The sequence below is a fragment of the Lacerta agilis genome, chromosome 13 (assembly GCF_009819535.1).
Source record: "Lacerta agilis isolate rLacAgi1 chromosome 13, rLacAgi1.pri, whole genome shotgun sequence".
NCBI classification, from domain to species: domain Eukaryota; kingdom Metazoa; phylum Chordata; class Lepidosauria; order Squamata; family Lacertidae; genus Lacerta; species Lacerta agilis.
In genome coordinates, this window is record NC_046324.1 from 22,387,047 (window position 1) to 22,404,784 (window position 17,738).

At 42.4% G+C, this 17,738-nt stretch overlaps 1 protein-coding gene across 1 annotated transcript in view; it reads right to left on the reverse strand.

The window, feature by feature from the left end:
* The window catches only part of MCTP2 (multiple C2 and transmembrane domain containing 2), a 95,501-nt gene that overhangs the window by 16,626 nt on the left and 61,137 nt on the right, over positions 1-17,738 (reverse strand). The window contains exons 17-18 of the mRNA XM_033167102.1: positions 12,760-12,882; positions 5,505-5,546 (exon numbers count right to left, since the gene is read on the reverse strand). Coding sequence (XP_033022993.1) covers positions 5,505-5,546; positions 12,760-12,882 — 165 coding nt within the window. The remainder of the gene's footprint in view (positions 1-5,504; positions 5,547-12,759; positions 12,883-17,738) is intronic.

Genomic DNA, 17,738 nt, shown 5'->3' on the forward strand with positions numbered 1-17,738 from the left:
TGTATAATTCTGGGTCTGTCCTGAACACACATAAAGTGGGGAGTGGATGGGTAGGTAGGTAGGTAGGTAAAAAGGTAAAGGGACCCCTGACCATTAGGTTCAGCCGTGTCCGACTCTGGGGTTGCGGCGCTCATCTCATGTTACTGGCCGAGGGAGCCGGCGCACAGCTTCCAGGTCATGTGGCCAGCATGACAAAACTGCTTCTGGCAAACCAGAGCAGTACATGGAAACGCCGTTTACCTTCCTGCCAGAGTGGTACCTATTTTTCTACTTGCACTTTGACGTGCTTTCGAACTGCTAGGTGGGCAGGAGCTGGGACCGAGCAACGGGGGGGTCACCTCGTTGCGGGGATTCGAACCACCGACCTTCTGATCAGCAAGCCCTAGGCTCTGTGGTTTAACCCACAGCGCCACCCGCATCTAGGTAGGTAGGTAGGGTCTAATTTAAATAAGAAATGGGCATGTGTATGGTGGTAAGGCTGAATGCTTACCCACAGTCTAGTCGCATGATCCAGGCATTTATTTCCTACTTGGGTTCACTTCCAGTGGAGGAGCCCAGGTGGGGAGAAAGGAGTTTTGGAAATGGACTGCAAGGAAATAAGCTGCAAGACTGAAGATCTGTCTCCATACACTTTTAAATTTGGACACAAGTCTCATATTTGTACACGATTAGGCAGGGAAAAGTTTAAGCCTATGGACTTGCCTCGCTTTTCTTGGATCACACTGCATTTTTTTTTAATTTACCTAAGCATTTATAATTTGCACTTTCATGCAAGTATAACAACATACATTATAGCGTTCTTAAAAAGAATATTGCAAAGGCATGTCAAAATTATAGTTTTCAAAGAAGTTCTAAAAGAAGACATGGATGAATCCTGCCCAGTGTCTATGGGTAGGGACTTCTACAGGGCAGGGCCTGCCACACTTGGTTCCTAACAAAGGTTGACTGAACCATAGGGGTGTAGGAAACCACAAGAAGTGATTGGGAGCATAAGTAATTATACATCCCTTTAAGGTGTATAATTGGGTCCAACTTGTTTAGAGCTTTGTGAATTAACACAAGAACCTTGAACCAGACCCAACAGCAAATCGGCAAACAGTGCAGCTGTGTCAACAGTGGAGTAGCTCATTGTCAGTAACCTGCCCCTTTGAGCAGTCTGTCTACTGCGTTCTGCACTAGTTGAAGCTTCTGGACTAGACACAAGGGCAGCTTCACACAATGTGCCCTTTACTAAGAGTCTTCAGGTTGCATTGTATTGAACAATCCATTTCTCCCCAGTTGTTCTCCAGTCCACTTGTTTTGGTTAATATTATTATTATTTTGATTGTGACTTCTTTGGCAACGTAGTCCTCTTAAGCCAATTTCTAACTGGCTCACTGAAGAAACACACACAGATGGGCATCAGTGACTTGATACTCTGAGCTCAGAAGCCTTTGTTTAAAATTAAGGCAAAAATTCCCTGCCTGTATGACAAATCTGTCCTCTCAACCTTTCCTTCTCATCCTGAACTAAGCAGAGGGAGACCCCTTTTCCTTCACAGGCCCTTTCTTACTTCAACTGTTTCTCACCCGGCTGTGCTACTCGGTGTGGAATAAAAGCAGACCCCTTCCTCTGGGAAAGCATTAAAACCATCAAAACGAATTTACAACTGAGAATTAATTACATGATCAGTGTGTTGCTTAAAATCTTCCCTGCATATTCTGAGCTAAGAAAGGACCTTGCTTCTCCATTAATTGCTTAAGCAAAACTACAAAAGAGGGTCTTGGTGAAGATTAAGCATGTCAGAGAAAAAGAACTAAGGGAGGGGTGGAGGAAAGTTGAACAGAGTCGGAATTTAAAGGCTTTTGTGTCTGAGTAATTCACCTCAGCTTGAACTTGGAAAATGAATAAGATGTGTAGCTCTTGCCCAAGGGAGGCCAAAATGTTCGACATCTAACGTTTGTCAAGCACCCATCACCCAGTGGCTCACAATGAACACGTTGGGTGTTCACTCCAAGAGGCCAAGGTTTTGTGACATTGTGCAACAGTGTGTCCCACTTTCAGCACCTCTGACCCTAGAGACAGGGTTATGCATATTGCCTCCAAAGCTGTCTAAAAATATATTTGATAAATAAAATGAGCCTCTGCAGAGCTAGCCCCCTGGAGAACAGGAAGCAGAGAAAATTAGAGTTATCTGTACAGGCTCCACCAGGAAAACAGGATGGATCAAAGACTTTGGTGAGAGGGTTAAGTGGATCTATGGTTGAGAGTAGCTTCCAAACAATTCAAGTTGGAGTGTAGGGCACAATGGTATTTTTTAACAGATTTCAATATTTGGTTGTTGCTGTTTTGGTAAAATAAAAAGTTATGCTACAGCCAGGGATCATTCAATACAGAGTGTGTCATGGTGACATCATAAACACAGTTTCTCAAGTCTCAATGAAAGAAAATTCCACTTGATTCCACTTGATGTAGATGAAAGATCAAGACAACCATCAGCAATGCAAGGCTAAGTTGGCCACACCCACCAAGAAAAGTATAGGTTATGTCCAGCTAAATTTTACTCAGAATAGACCCAATGAAATTAGTGGGCTAAGTGAGTTATGTCCTTCAATACCAATGAGTCTACAATCCAATGCCTTTTGAATTTAGTTCCAAAACCTTCTAGAGCTGATTTTACAGTATCAGGTGGTTTTGTGCTCAAGTCTCTTGAAGAAAGGCAAATTTAAGATCGGGGAAATGAGAAATGACACTAAAATGCAATTTGCTGCTTTATATAGAATGGACGAAAACTCAGCACTGTCCTCCAGCTGAGGGGCACTCCTATCCCCTTTTGGGAAGTCAAAGCTAAGAAGTTATTCTGGTTTTGTAAGCGGAGCTGGACTATGGGTTGGCGTTCCCTTGCCCATATCCCCAGGAAGTTTGGATGAAGCTCAAGCGAATTAGATGACAGGTTGAAAACTGATCAGTGCAATTAGGTTTTTAATGTCTGGTTAAATAAACTTCCCCAGCTAACATGAAAATGTTTAATTGTTTAATCGGTATGCGGTATGTAATATGTTTCTTTATAGTTTCATGCATTATAATATATTTGCTTTATAGTTTTCTAACATTTTCACTGTAAGCTGCCCTAGGATTCCTATTGTTCAGCTTTAGTACAGAATACTAAATATCCCCCATACATAGGGATGGATGAAATAAGTTCTTCAATGGAAATGTCTCAAACAGGCATAGGCCAACTCGACCCTCCAGATGTTTTGGGACTACAACTCGCATCATCCCTAGCTAACAGGACCAGTGGTCAGGATTGGATTCATAAGAAGGATTCATTATATATACACAGTGGTACCTCGCAAGATGAATGCCTCGTGCAACGAAAAACTCACTAGACGAAAGGGTTTTGTGATTTTTCAGGTGACTCGCAAGACGAATTTTTCTATGGCCATGCTTCGCAAGACGAAAATTTCAATGCATTCCTATGGGAAACCGTGCTTCACAAGACGAAATTTTCGCAATACGAAACGACTTGCGGAACGAATTAATTTCGCCTTGCGAGGCACCACTGTACACACACACACACACACACACACACAAAATTTATTTATTTATTTAAAAAAGACCCTCTGTGTGTATGCAGTCCTTGTTGTAGAAGCAGAGTTTCAGAGCTCTTAAAATTTTATGTAAGAAGTTGAACTATACATTTAAAATGGCAATGCTATGGAGCGAGCATTCAAGAAAGTAAAAGTGCCCTGGGAATGAACCACTGTTATCTTCTGCTGATGTCTCCTCTGTTGGAAAAGGGGGAGCTGGAAACTCGGCCCTTCCATTTTTAGAGATTGATCATTCAGATGGAAGGGAGTTAATCTGCTCTTCTGTTTTTGAACTAAGTGTCTATGTGTTTCTAAGTCGTAAACAGTTAGTCTCCGAGGGTGTGTTACAATTCCCAGAAGCGAGGTCTGTTATGTCTGACATGCAACAGAATCCAAGAAAGCTCCCTCTCCCCCTCTTTTCTCTGTATACTTCTGATAAAACACGCACACGTTTGATAGAAACCATGACCTTCTGTGTCATATCCCAGCCAACAGCTTTCCCAAGTTTTAGGAGTCAATTCATTGGGGGGGTGGGATGGATTTCAGAAAGTTTACTTTTTTGTGTTTCGGTGACACAATACTAAAATGTAATTATTATCCCAGTGTTTCGGTGCAACAAGCAATATGCTTGGACCTCACCAGTACTCTTCTAAAGCACCGTCCTTGAAAATCTAAACGGCCAGCAAAGATTCCAGGGCTGAAATGATACGTCCATACATCTAGCAATGGTGCGGGTGTTACTTTAAGAAGGTAGGGTAGGGCCTGCCCCCCTGTCAAAATGGTTTGTGGAGGTTAGGGGATGCTGGGATCTGGCCGGCTAGTCTGATACAGTTCCTCAACCCGGGAATCAAAATATTGTTTTACCATCCCTTTACAGATTCCCCGCTGCCCCAATAGACCAACATGGCTGCCTCTCTGTGTATGTGTGTTACACTTAGAGATGACCGAAGACCTATTTTGGTCTTCAGTGTGGTGTAGTGGTTGAGAGTGGTAGACTCGTTATCTGGGGAACCGGGTTCGCGTCTCCACTCCTCCACATGCAGCTGCTGGGTGACCTTGGGCTAGTCACACTTCTCTGAAGTCTCTCAGCCCCACTCACCTCACAGAGTGTTTGTTGTGGGGGAGGAAGGGAAAGGAGAATGTTAGCCGCTTTGAGACTCCTTCGGGTAGTGAAAAGCGGGATATCAAATCCAAACTCTTCTTCTTCTTCATTTTTAAATGGAACAACCTGATTTGTGCTTCCTGGATGAAACACAATTATCTTGCAGTTTCGCAATTCTCTAAAATTTATGAGACAGTTCTTGGCTCAAAAAAAAGTCTATTAGGTTAAAGTGTATATTTTAGGATAAAATGTGAACAAAAGTGTGTATTTTGTGGGATGAAAAACAACGAGTAACATTCAAGTCCTTCTCAGAAAAGACCCATGAAAATAAATGAATGTTAGTCCTGTCTACTAGCTTCAATGGGTCTACTCTGAGCAGGACTAGCATTGAATACCAACCACTGAAGTTAACAAACGTGGCTAACTTAGGTCCAATAATTTTGGTGAGTCTGCTTTGAGTAAAATGCAGTTGGCTATAACCCTATAATATTAATTTTGGGCTTAAAAAAAAAGTTGATGGCTACAGAAATGGGACTGAGGTCACTTCCAGATGACCTGTTTTATGAGTATTCTTCCCAAATTGTCAGTGGAGAGATTAGACAATACTAGCTGTTCAATGAGCATTCATTCTGGTTTGCATGTGGGGGAATCAAATGATGGTGCATCAAGCATCATCCCACACTTTTTCATGCTTTTCCCTGCTACTTCCCTTTGCCATGTTGTGAACGAATCTCAGCTGAAAATAATGACAACTTGGAAGTGCCCTGAATAGACTCACCAATGAACACATGTGACACTTGCCTTTATCTAATCTGCTCTACATTGCATCTTACCTTGTCGTCGTCATCTTCATCCTCCTCTACATCAATGCAGTCCTTAAAAAAACAAAAACAGAAATTTAATCCAAATTTCAAAGCATAATTAATATACCATAATTCTATTTATTTAAATATTTACGGGGAACCCTACTGGATCAGCCCAAAGGTGAATCAAGTCTATCATTCCACTGTGGTCAAACTGGATGTCTATGGAATCCCATAAACAATATATAAAGTCCTTTCCTGCTCTTTGTTCCCTGGCTACTGAGAACATGAGAAGAGCCTGCTGGATCAGGCCAATAGCTCATCTAATCCAGCATCCTGTTCTCACAGTGGCCACCCAGAGGCCTGTGGGAAACCCTCAAGCAGGGCCGGAGCACTATGTGGTTTCCAGCAACTGGCATTCAGAAGCATTACTGCTGCCAACCATAGAGGCAAAGCATAGCCATCATGGCCAGTAGCCATGATCATCACCAGCTGCATTTTGACTCTAGTGTTATAGGTCTGAACTAGGTAACAAGTAGCCCTCTAGATGTTGCTTAGTTACAATTCCCATCATCCCTGATTACTGGCCAGCCCGGCCGGTGCTGATGGTAGTTGGAGAGTCCAACACATTTGGAGGATCACAGGTTCCCTAACACTGCTGTCGGCATTCGCTCAACTAGGCTTGCTATTAGGGTGAAGGGTTGTATCCAGTGTCAGTCCTGCTCCGAGTTGACCCTTGAAATCAATTAACTTGGGTTTATTACTTTCAGTAGCTCTACTCTGAGTAAACCCCATTTAGATAAAGCTCAATGTCTTTACAATGGTCCATCAATAATGGCTAATCAAAAATGGCTGGCAATCATCAATTCATTTAATTTCTTTCTCCACACACCATAGTGTAATTCCAGAGTCACATCTTCCTTTTAAAAAATTAATAATTAAGACTTTGGATTTTGACATTTTAAAACAATTGCTTTTTAATCCTCAAGGACTCTTCCCATCCGTTGGTCCAAGTTCAGAAAACGGTAACAGAAATAACTCTCAACCAAGACACAATTTTATGTTGGAATAAAGCTATCAGCAGCAGATGCAAGCCGAACCGTTCTAAAGACAAGAAGGTTCAATTCTTGTTTTTCTTTTTTTCTTTTTTTAATGCTATTTTAATCCATTGCCAAGTTCTACTCTCAGTAAGCAGCTTTGTTCTTCCTCTGACAAATGAACCAGTTGGAATGTCAAGGCTGAGAATTCTTCTACACTCAGTTTATTCTATTCTCATTGCTTGTTTCAATGGATGTTCGCTCCCTTTAGGGCCATTACCGAAACATTAGGGGGCAGAAAATACATTAGCACACACATAATCAATCTTAAGAATCAGATACAAAATTCTATACAGCATTATCACTCCACTTGCTAAGAAAAATGGGAGGGGGCAGGGAGGAAAGGTTATGATTGAAGTGTAGGGGTAACAGGCATTTCAACACAGGTTCTTTCCTAGCAACACATAAAAAAAGATTCTCCAGGTCACCAGGAACATTTCTTTTGAATAGGCAGATTTATTTATTTATTTTTAAATACAATAAGTGGAATGGAGGAACTGTTGAAGAGCAGAATTAAAAGTTGAGTTGGTAAATAAAATAAAATAAAATCCATTTTTGGGGCACAGGACTAAGCTCTTGAAAAGATCCCACTTGCGTTCCATTTTCCAGAAGGTGGAAGAAGCAACAATGAAATTGATGATCTTGGAACTGATCCTCACCAACAGGGAAGAACTGGTCAATAAGGTGGAAGTAGTGGGGACCTTGAGAGGAAGCGACCACGTCCCTTTGGGATTCATTATACAGAGGAAACGGAAAGCCGAGTGTAGTTGGACATCCACTTTGGACTTTTAGAAAGCAGATATCAAAAAGCTGGGTTAGATTCCACGGTCAGAAATACTCAAAGAGAAGGGAGTCCATGGTAGATGGTGGTTTCTTAAAGATGAGATACTGAAGGCACAATCTCAAACAATTCCACCAAGAAAGGAAAGTGGGATGCATCTAAAGAAACTGGTGAGGTTGCATAATGAGCTTACAGATGAGCTTAGAGTTACGAAGGCATGTATAAGAAATGGAAGAAGAGGTATCTCATGAAGGAAGAGTATAAACGAGCAGCCGACACTTGAGGGGGAAGGTCTGGTAGGCTACAGGTTAGAATGAGCTCAGACTTACAAGAGAGGTTTAAAAAAAAAGTTTTTTCTTGGCTATGTTCGAAGCAAGAGAAAGAACTAAAATATTGTGTTCTTTGTGTGGAGAAGATGGAGAATATTGGGAAAGAAAGTTAAAGTGCTCAATACCTACTTTCTCTCTGCCTTCTTCCAAAAGAAAAAACAGTGCCCAACTGGGTGATAATAAAATAAATGATGCAGAGAGGGAGTTGCAGCCCAAATCAGGGGGAAAAAAGAGGTGGTAAAGGAACAGCTGGCTACTTTGAATGCATTCAAATATCAAGTGCCTGATGAACTACAACCAAGGGTACTAAAGGAACTTGCAGATGCAATTGTAGAGCTTCTGTCTATGATCTTAGAGAATTCTTAGGGAATTCTGTGGACTGGAGGTGGGCAAATGTTGTCCCCATCTTCAAAAACTGCGAGAAAGAGGACCCAGGCAGCTTCCAACTGGTCAGCTTGATGCTGATAGCAGGAAAGGTCCAAAAACAGAAAATTGAAGAGTCATGTGTGATCACTTAAAAAGGGATGTCATGATTACTAAGAGCCTGCATGGGTTTCTGAAAAGCAAGTCATGCCAGATCACTCTTTTTTTTATTTTGATAGAGCTAAAAGCTTGGTGGATCAGGGGAATGCTGTGGATGCAATGTATCTTGATTTGTGCAAGGCTTTGGACAAAGTCCCTCTAGATAGTCTTGGGGAGAAGCTGGTGAGGGGTTGGGAATGGTGACACATGGAATCAAAAGGAAGTCATGGGATCATGTTATGGATGTATCAATGCACTCACAATGCACCCAGCTGTCTGCAGGTTGGGAGGGAGTATGAAATTCCCCTATGCACATACAAGTGTACATAGGAATAGCCCTCCTGGAACAGGCTAATGGCCCATCAAGTCCAGCATCCTCTTCTCACAGTGGCCAACCAGATGCCCATGGGAAGCCTGAAAGCAGAATCTGAGTGCAACAGGACTCTCCACAGTTATGCTCCCCAGCAAAAGGCATTCAGAATCATACAGAATCATATTGATAGCCTAATCTCCCATAAATCTGTCTAATTTCCCTTTAAAGCCAATGAGGCTGGTGGCCAAGGCTGCCTGTTGTGGGAGCAAATCCCATAGTTTAACAATGCACTTTCTTTTGTCTGTCCTGAATCTTCCAAAATGCATCTCATTGGGTGGCCTTGAGTTCAAGTATCACAAGGGAGAAATACCTTTCCCTATCCATGAATCCCATCTTCCATGAATTTGTCAAATCCTCTTTTACAGCCATCCAGGTTAGTGGCCATCCCTGGCCCTTGTGGAAGCAAATTCCATAATTTAACTATGCACTGTGCAAAGAAATACTTTTTTTGTGTGTCTGTCTTGAATTGCCCAAAGTTCAGTTTCATTGGATGTCCATGAATTCTATTGTTATAAGAGAGGGAGAAAATCTTTTCTATATCCACTTTTACCATGCCGTATGTAATTTTACACACTTCTATCACGTCACTTCTTACTTGCCATTTCTCTAAACTACAAAGCCCCAAATGTCATAATGTTTCTTCACAGGGAAGTTGCTCCTTTCCCTGGATTATTTGCCCTTTCCCAAACCTTTTCCAGCTCTACAATATCCTTTTTGAAGTGAGGTGACCAGAACGGTACACAGTGTAAATGTAATGCTTACATGTGCAAGGCCTCCCGTATGTGAGAGGGAATCAGCCTAGGCTAATTGGGATTTCCCCTCATGTAGGTCCCTTTCACATGGTCCCCGAAAGTGGGCACGGCTAGTCAGTGTGAACCCCCGCTCCAGCCCCTCATTCATGCTTTCAATGGCATAAGAAGGTTCCTATGAACCATCCTAAAAATGAACTTTTGAAAATAATGTGTGATGGGGAATGGGAGGCTGTAAAGAAAAATAGTGTGCTCAACAAGCCGTATGGCAAATCGCAACATCCATCACCCACTTAGCATCAATGGACAGAATCCTTGGGGTTTCAGTGGGACAGCAACGTGTCGTCAGAGAATGAGTGATGGAGAGAGGTTGTTTTTAACTTTGTGTCCTCAGCCTTCATCAGGTTTGCTGGATTTCACTATACCATTTTATCCCCCATAAAAACCCAATACAAACCTATCCCCTTTGCATTTGATAATGACTTGTTTGTCCCAAACTCCACCTAGAGAGTAAAACTTCAATTTTCCAGATGTAATAAAAGCCATGTTAAATGTTTTTACGGCTCCATCTGTAGGGATTAGAACTTCACTCTGATTACTTGGCCTCTAACCATTTGTCTTCGTATTTGATGTGCCTGAAATGGTCAACTAACTGAAAATGCCATTTGCCCCAATCTGCAACTCTTTTCTCTCAAGTGGGGGGTAGGGGGAGAGCAGGCTTTGAACAAAACCAGAAAAGTAAATAATAATAATAATAAAGTAAAAAAAAAATTGGGCAGGGAGACTCTTGAATACAACTCAGTTATAACCACAGTTATAATTGTTGCTGTTGTTGTTGTTCTTCTTAATGTGGCATACATGGTCTCCCTCCTCATTTTACCCACACAGCAACCCTGTGAGGTAGGTTAGGCTGAGTGACAGTTACTGGCCCAAGGATCAGCATGGATTTATGGGTGAGTGAGGATTTGGGGCCTGGGTCTCACAGTCCAACTAACCAATACACCAAACTGATTATTGCTTCCCCTAAGGTCCTATCCAGATTAAAAGTAACATAAGGTTGCTCATAAGATTTGCTCTCTTTGAAGTTCCACAAGGTGAATCACAGAGAGTTGCATCTTGACAGACAGGTTTAAAAACAGAGCCCTGCACATTATGAAGAAGCACCCTGTTCCTTTCTAACTCCACAGACTTCCTGAACTTTTTTTTTTTAAATGTGCAGGAAAGAATTCCTCTTCAGAGCCCCCTCATCTAATTTCGCCACTTTAGGGCTCTCGTGGAAAAGGATTTGGGCCGCTTCAAAAGGGCAAGAGTACCAAGCAAAGTTACTTCAACTGAAAGTGGAAGAAGAGAAGGCAAAACCCTCAAGCAAAGTTTAAAAGCTGACCCAAATTAAATTTAGTTTGATTCAAACTGATGACAAAAGCAGCTCATTTTAAGAATATCTGTTGTGGTTTTGTATATAATGACTATAGTGATGTTAATGGAACCAGCTGGACACAAGCAATTGTGTTCAAGATGGATGCAGTTGCTATAATAGATTTTCTGTGGTGTACCATATCCATCTCTCTTATCTCACAGTCATATCGGGTCAAATGGGACTGGCAGGCCAGTGAGGCATTATGCCACCTTTTCCAACCTTCCTGGCGCCCTCCAGACCTATTGTGGACTATAACTCTTATCAGCCTCAGTTGAGTCCTTCCCAGTCTTATCTAGCCCATGGAAGTTGTAAGTCCAAAACATCTGACAAGTTCCAGGTGGGATACAGCTGCATTGCAAAAATCTGCAAATCCCCCATATCTCTTGTTTTGACTTGTTTTGTTGTTGTTTAATGGTTTCAGGTTGCATTTTGGTTTTAATGGATATTGTTTTGCTATTGTATATAGTGTCCACGACTTAGAGGTTTCAAAAATAAATAAATAAGTGGTTTAGAAACCCTTTTAAATGAAATAAATAAATGAAATAAAGGCAGTGAACAGTTGCATTGGTGGGATGAGTGTGCTCAACACAGGCCTGTCTCGCAACACCTCCGACAACTATCCTAAATTGATAGATTGAATTTGTATTGAAGACTTGTCCAAACAAGCTGTGTGCTGCCTGTGGGGTTTGCTTTTAAGGAAACAAATATAGGGCCGTATTCAATGATAGTCCTACTCACATGAGATGTACTGAAATTAGAGGACATGGCTAAGTTAGGTCCACACATTTCTAAGGGTACAAACGTAGTTGGATGTAGCTGAAAATAACCCATAGGACCGTTATAAAGAAGCTTGGCACAACAAGCAATGCTAGGGCTGCCATATGTCCGGTGTTTTGTCCTGGATCAATAGAAAAAGCGCTTTTTTTTGCATTTGTGTAAAAAACACTAAACAACTTTAAGGTCGCTCATTTTGCTTTGGTGGCCAAAAAGCTAAGAAAGAAGACCCTGGACAATATACCAGAGAACTGTAAGGGAGACACAGAGATCTAAACAGAGACCATTATTTGTGGCGCGACACCCCTTTTACTTTTTAACACCGCTATTTATTTTTGATTCAGATTTGTCCTGGCCAATGGCTACTACAAGAAAGTTATTTGGATTGGAAATAAAAAGCTCAACAACTTTCAGGGTGTCCTGGTTTTTTGTTTTTTTTTTTTTTTTTACTTTTTGAAATATGGCACCCTAAGCAATGAATGCAGGGAAATAAAGTCAGAGAAACTTTGGTTTTGATTCAAGCTATGTGTGCGAATGGTAGGGGTGGAAGGCCCTGTTAATTTCAGTTTCCCTAGGTTTCTGATTTTTCTAATCCTAAATTCACCTCTTCACATTTTACAGCAATTTGTGATATTTATTTTTTCTGCAATATAATATAATGCATTTCTTAGTGCTATCTTCACTGATATCTCCATTTTCATGCACCCTTTCCTCTAACATGTGTGTTTTTGTAGACATTGGTTGGCTGGAGAACTGCACTGCAAAATTCAACTAAGTGTGAATTTTGAAGGATAGTTGTGTTTGGGTGTGTGTATTGCTTTAGAAAGTGCACATTTGAAAGATTTGGCTTTAAATGTGCACTGAATCAAATTTCTCCTCCATCCCTAGTAAAGACCAAGGGGATAAGCCTTAATCAAGGTAAACTAGAAGTAAGGACTCTTTGGCCTTCCAGATGCTGTTGGAATCCCAACACACATCAGCCCCAGCAAGCTGATGATGTCAGGGATGATAGGAGCTGTAGTCCATCGACACCAGGGGACCCAAAGAAGTACAACTCAAATCAGCCCCAGCTATCATGACCAGTGGTTAAGGATCATGGGAGTTGTAGTCTATCAACATCTGGAGGGTCACAAGCTCCCCATCCCTGGATTAATCTATATGACAACGCATAAATGCAACACACACCACTGTTCCATACTAAATTACAACCAGAACCTGAAATATTAAGCATGGCTTAACTTACCTGGGGGTCTTGTGTGCTGGACACTTTCTCTGGAGAGATGAGGGAGAAGTTGTAAGCAAAAAGGAGCAGTAAAGCCAAGGGCACCATGTACAAATCAAAATGCCAAACCGTGACAACGAAGACCTAAATGAAACAAAGACAGAAGGAGCTATTTACATCATTTGATGAAAAGAAAAGAGGGGAAGGAAGAAAAGGGAGGTGTGAAGAACAAAGCTTCTGACTCTTCATTCCTATGTGCATCCTTGAAGCTCCGCTAACCTCTGATCTCTCCCACTTTTGCATTCATGGGAAGATAATCACCTTGGATGTTTCTGTGTTCCAAGTGCACCATGTCACCCATTAGAATTGTTAGCGTTGCCTTCTACTTTTGATTTTATTTTCATTGTAGGGATGTACAATTATGTAAACAAACAAGAAAAGAGAGACCTTGATGTAGTTGAAAAAACAAAAGAGAAAAGGAACAAGAAGGGGGTGGGAATGGAACACTCATTGAAACTGGATAGAAGAAATGCCTGTTACCTGCAGAACCACAGTACAAAAAGGATGTCAGGAGCCAGTCTGCCATCTTGATAACACAGCATGCAAGTCATAATTAGCTTAAAGATTTATTGCAATACAAACACTCAGCCTCTGACACCTATCCGTATGTCCGTGACTATGAATTGGTTGACCCTTCTGGAGAGTGATTCCGGGTACGGCAGAATATCCGGAACCTATGCCCTTTCTGTTTCCGGCTTTGTTTTCTAAGATCTTTCCCATATGTCTGCTCCTGGAATGAATTAACTCCCCTTCCGGTGTGGAACTGCTTTCCCTCCCGCCTTCTGACAATGCCTGTGTCACTTCAGAGTGAGACGGTTGCTCTCTAGCACACTCTCTGCATTCCTGTCATTCTCAAAGTGAGGGGAGTTGATAAACTACCGTTCGCAGCTATCTGGGAAGAATGCGAGCCTCTCTCTTGTTGGCTGCTTCCCGACTCCTCTGGAACTCTTATACCTTGGGCAGAAGTGTTCATGACAAAGGATGTCTCCTATCTGGTTGTTTTTGTTAGACATGAGCCATGCTGTTACTCGTTCAGGGCCAAGAGCATAAGAAGGACCTGTTTGGATCAGGCCCATGCCACATCTACTCTAGCATCCTGTTCTCACAGTGATGCCCATGGGAAGCCCAAAAGCAGGACCCAAGAGCTCTCTCCCCCTCTGTGGTTTCTAGCAACTGGTATTCAGAAGCATTACTAGCCTCCATCATCATGGCTGGGAGTGACTGATAGCCACGAGTTTGTCCCGTTCTCTTTCAAAGCCATCCAAGCTGGTGCGCGTGAGTTCCACAGTCATGTTTGTTCCACTTCCCAAAGTAGCCAATATTGGAGATCCATCACTCAGGTTATGGGGAACATCAGGTCTGGGGGCCACGTGGAGCTAGTCATACCTATCTGGCCCCTGGGACCCCCCACAAGACATTCCTTCCTGAGTCATACCCCTCACCAGGCCGCCCTCCTCCAGTGCTTTCTCCTGTGTGCAATTTGTCCTTGAACTCCAAGAGTACTTCTTGTTGGGAGAGTAGATAGGGGAGTATGAGTTTCTGTACAAATTGTACAAAAGATAACAATCACATTCAGTGTTCTTTCCACTTCTGCCTCTGGACCCAAGCACCCCATGGCATATGGCCTCCAAATGGTTGCCCTGGAAGAAATGGTGCGCTTTGGCTGAAAATGGTTCTCTCCCTAACCCCCACATTACCTGATTGCTCATCTCTTTTAATTTTTTTGCATAAAGCAGCCACGGCAGGTCCCAATTCAAATCAGGACCTGTAACACTGGTGAAAATCATGCCCTCCAAACTTATCTAATGAAGCCAAGGACAGTTGTTTGGTTGTGGGTTTTATTGTGGGGTTTTTAAATTTATTTTTTGCAAGGGGGGGAAGCGCAAGTTTTTCTGTGGCAAAAGGAATGAAAGTAAAATAAGATACACAAGGGAAGGGATCAGGATCTGGAGAAGGGATGGCCAACACGGTGTCCTTCAGCTGTTACTGGACTCCAGTTCCCATCAGAGGTGGTTTTAGGGTAGCACAACCAGTTTCGCCACAACAATGCTGAGGAGCATGAGAGGCAGGGACACTGACTTTTAGCACCACACAAAGGGTGCCACTGAAGTTTGAGAGCCCCAAGTCCACCACTACAGTGATCAGGGATGGCAGGAGGTGTAGTCCGACAATGTCTTGAGGGTACCACATATTGATTAGAGTAATAAGGTTTTGTGTTGGCACAAGGGCTGGTGTAAATGTCTCCCTGTTTGGAGATTCACCCAATTTGAAGAGGTACTTTGGGCAAATCCTGAAATCCTTACAATGGCAGTGAGAGGATTGAATTATTGCCATGTCTTTTTCCAAAAGGGGGGGGGGGTGATGTAGGATTTGCTGGTGTTTTGAGAAAGCTTTAGAAAGGCAAATGCATAAAAAGTATTTTAAAAACAAAACAAAAAACAAAAAAAACCTCCATCCCACTGGAAGACGCCTCCCCTAAATGCAGTTGAAATGGCACCATAGAGGCAACTCCAAATTATCTACCTGTGTACAGAGGTGCATGCTGTAGGCAGCTGTTTTGATCTTCTAGGTTGTAACAAATGAAACTAATAGCATCTATGTATGGCAGAGGGTGGGAGATAGAGCATAATAAAAAAAAGGGGGAAGAAATCTGTTGACATCAGCTGCCTTTGCCACCAGTTGGCCCCTCCTCCCAGTCAGCAGCATCAATGCAGGCAATGGGAAGTCAACCAAAGCACGTGGAGGTGGCTATAGACAAAGTAGAAGACTGGGGAAGGGGAAAGTGTTTCTACACATGAATCATAGAGTTGGAAGGGACCACAAGGGTCATCTAGTCATCATGCAGGAATCTTTTGCCCAATGTGTGCAGCTCGAACCCACAACCCTGAGATTAAGAGTTATCCCAACTCACAAAGGCACTCACCTTAACCCAGGCATAGGCAAACTCAGCCCTCCAGATGTTTTGGGACTACAGCTCCCATCATCCCTAGCTAACAGAACCAGTGGTCAGGGATGATGGGAGTTGTAGTCCCAAAACATCTGGAGGGCTGAGTTTACCTATGCCTGCCTTAACCTGTTCCTCTCCATACATCTCAGCCCACCATTGCATTTCAAGATAAAAAAATAGGCTCCTATAGTTGTTATCTTTCAGGGATTAAACCAGATTGGCAGGTACAGTTCTGAGCAGTCAAATAGCCAGGGGAGAACGTATTAGACAGTAGCTCCCTCTGCTCTGTCTAAAACCAGCTGCTTTGCCTGGTAAGAGAGTTGTATGCAATGCCAGCTATAATGCAGAGAACTGACTTAAGTTCATTAATTTCAGTGGGTGTCTCTGACTAGAACTAGCACAGGATAAACCTAGAGTGCCTGATGGCAGGGGGGTGAATTCTTGGAACTATATTTCACACATAGTTCTGCATTTAGGAAGGAAATTTCTGATTTGGGTGCATGTATAGATTTGCTGAGTTCTCTTTCACATGCACCAGTTTTAATCCTGTTGATTCTCTCATGCAGCTTTTATCATTTTTGCTTTTGCAGTTTTATTTTAATTGCTTAATTCATTTTGGGAATGTGATTTAAGGGCAGTATAGCACCGCTTTGAACCAAAGAAATAAAACTAACATGCATGTTTCCCATTTGAATTTTCACCGAGCGAGAGAGAGAGAGAGAGAGAGAGACATCGCACCTACAATTTTACGAGAAACGAAGCTGAAATCCCCACGCGGCTGTTCCAAAATTTCTGAGCTGGAGAACAGATCCAACTTGCAAGTTGAAAGGAAGGGCAGGCCAGAGAGTCATCCCGGGTGTTTTAGTAATTAAAGAAAAGTGCATAATGAACCATATGCCCAAAAGGGGCCTGTTTTTCGTGCAGGACAGATTTTTGTTTGAATTTTTAATTTTTATATACAGATGAAACACTGGGTGGGATGAAGCAACTGTGTGAGGTAACGTACCATGCAGTAGAGGAAGAAGAGGAAACAGTCAGTGTAAGGATGAGCTGAGCATCCTTCGATGATTATGTGTCTAGATTTCACTATTATGAGACAAAGATTCTTTTTTTAAAAAAAAAAAAACCATCCTTCTCTCCTTTGAGCAACTGTTTTAGGCATCTGTTCAAAGTCTCCATGAAAGAGATATTGACAGCTTTTTAGGCTGAACAGTCCAAGAAGAAAAGAACAGAATGCTGCCTGCCAATTTTTATTTTTATTATTATTTTTTAATCAGGCTGACCCCACGGGACAAACAACAAGGATTCTTCTGCTATTTGTTGGACCCACCGCGTTGCCTCAACCACTCTGGTTTGGTGGAAAACCTGCCTTTGAAGCTCTAGCCAACACACTGAACAACAGCAAGCCCAGCGCTTAAGCTCTGCAGTCTCTAAACTTCATTTGTTGTCATTTTCATTCCCTGGCTTCCCTATTCCAAGAGAAGCAAGGAGCGTTTAACAAAGCTAAAAATAAAAGCCGCAAACCTATCAATAAAACCAATTACGTAAAATACACAATAAAACACAAAGTTACCTCACTTATTTTTATCGTTACAATGTTTAATACAGCTAAATTCCCAGTGAAGGCTGCCCAGCTTTTCCCACATGCACACTGCATATTTGAACCACTATGATAACACTTTAAACACCAAATAATTTTGGGATCTGCAGTCAGTTAAGGGTCCTGAGAGTTCTGGGGAGAGCCCCTCCCAAAGCTATAGTTCCCAGAGCTCCCTGTGAAGAGGGATTTATAGCTCTGTGATGGGAATAGGGATCTCCTAACAACCCTCGCTCTGTCCACTTTTGCCTCTGGACCCGCCCACATCTGGCATGTGGCCCCTGGAAGGTTGCCCAGAAGGATATGCGGCCCTCAGGCTGAAACAGGTTCCACACTGTGTCTCATGGGGCTGATGGGAACTAGAGCCTAACATCTGGAGGACATCTTGTTGGTTGA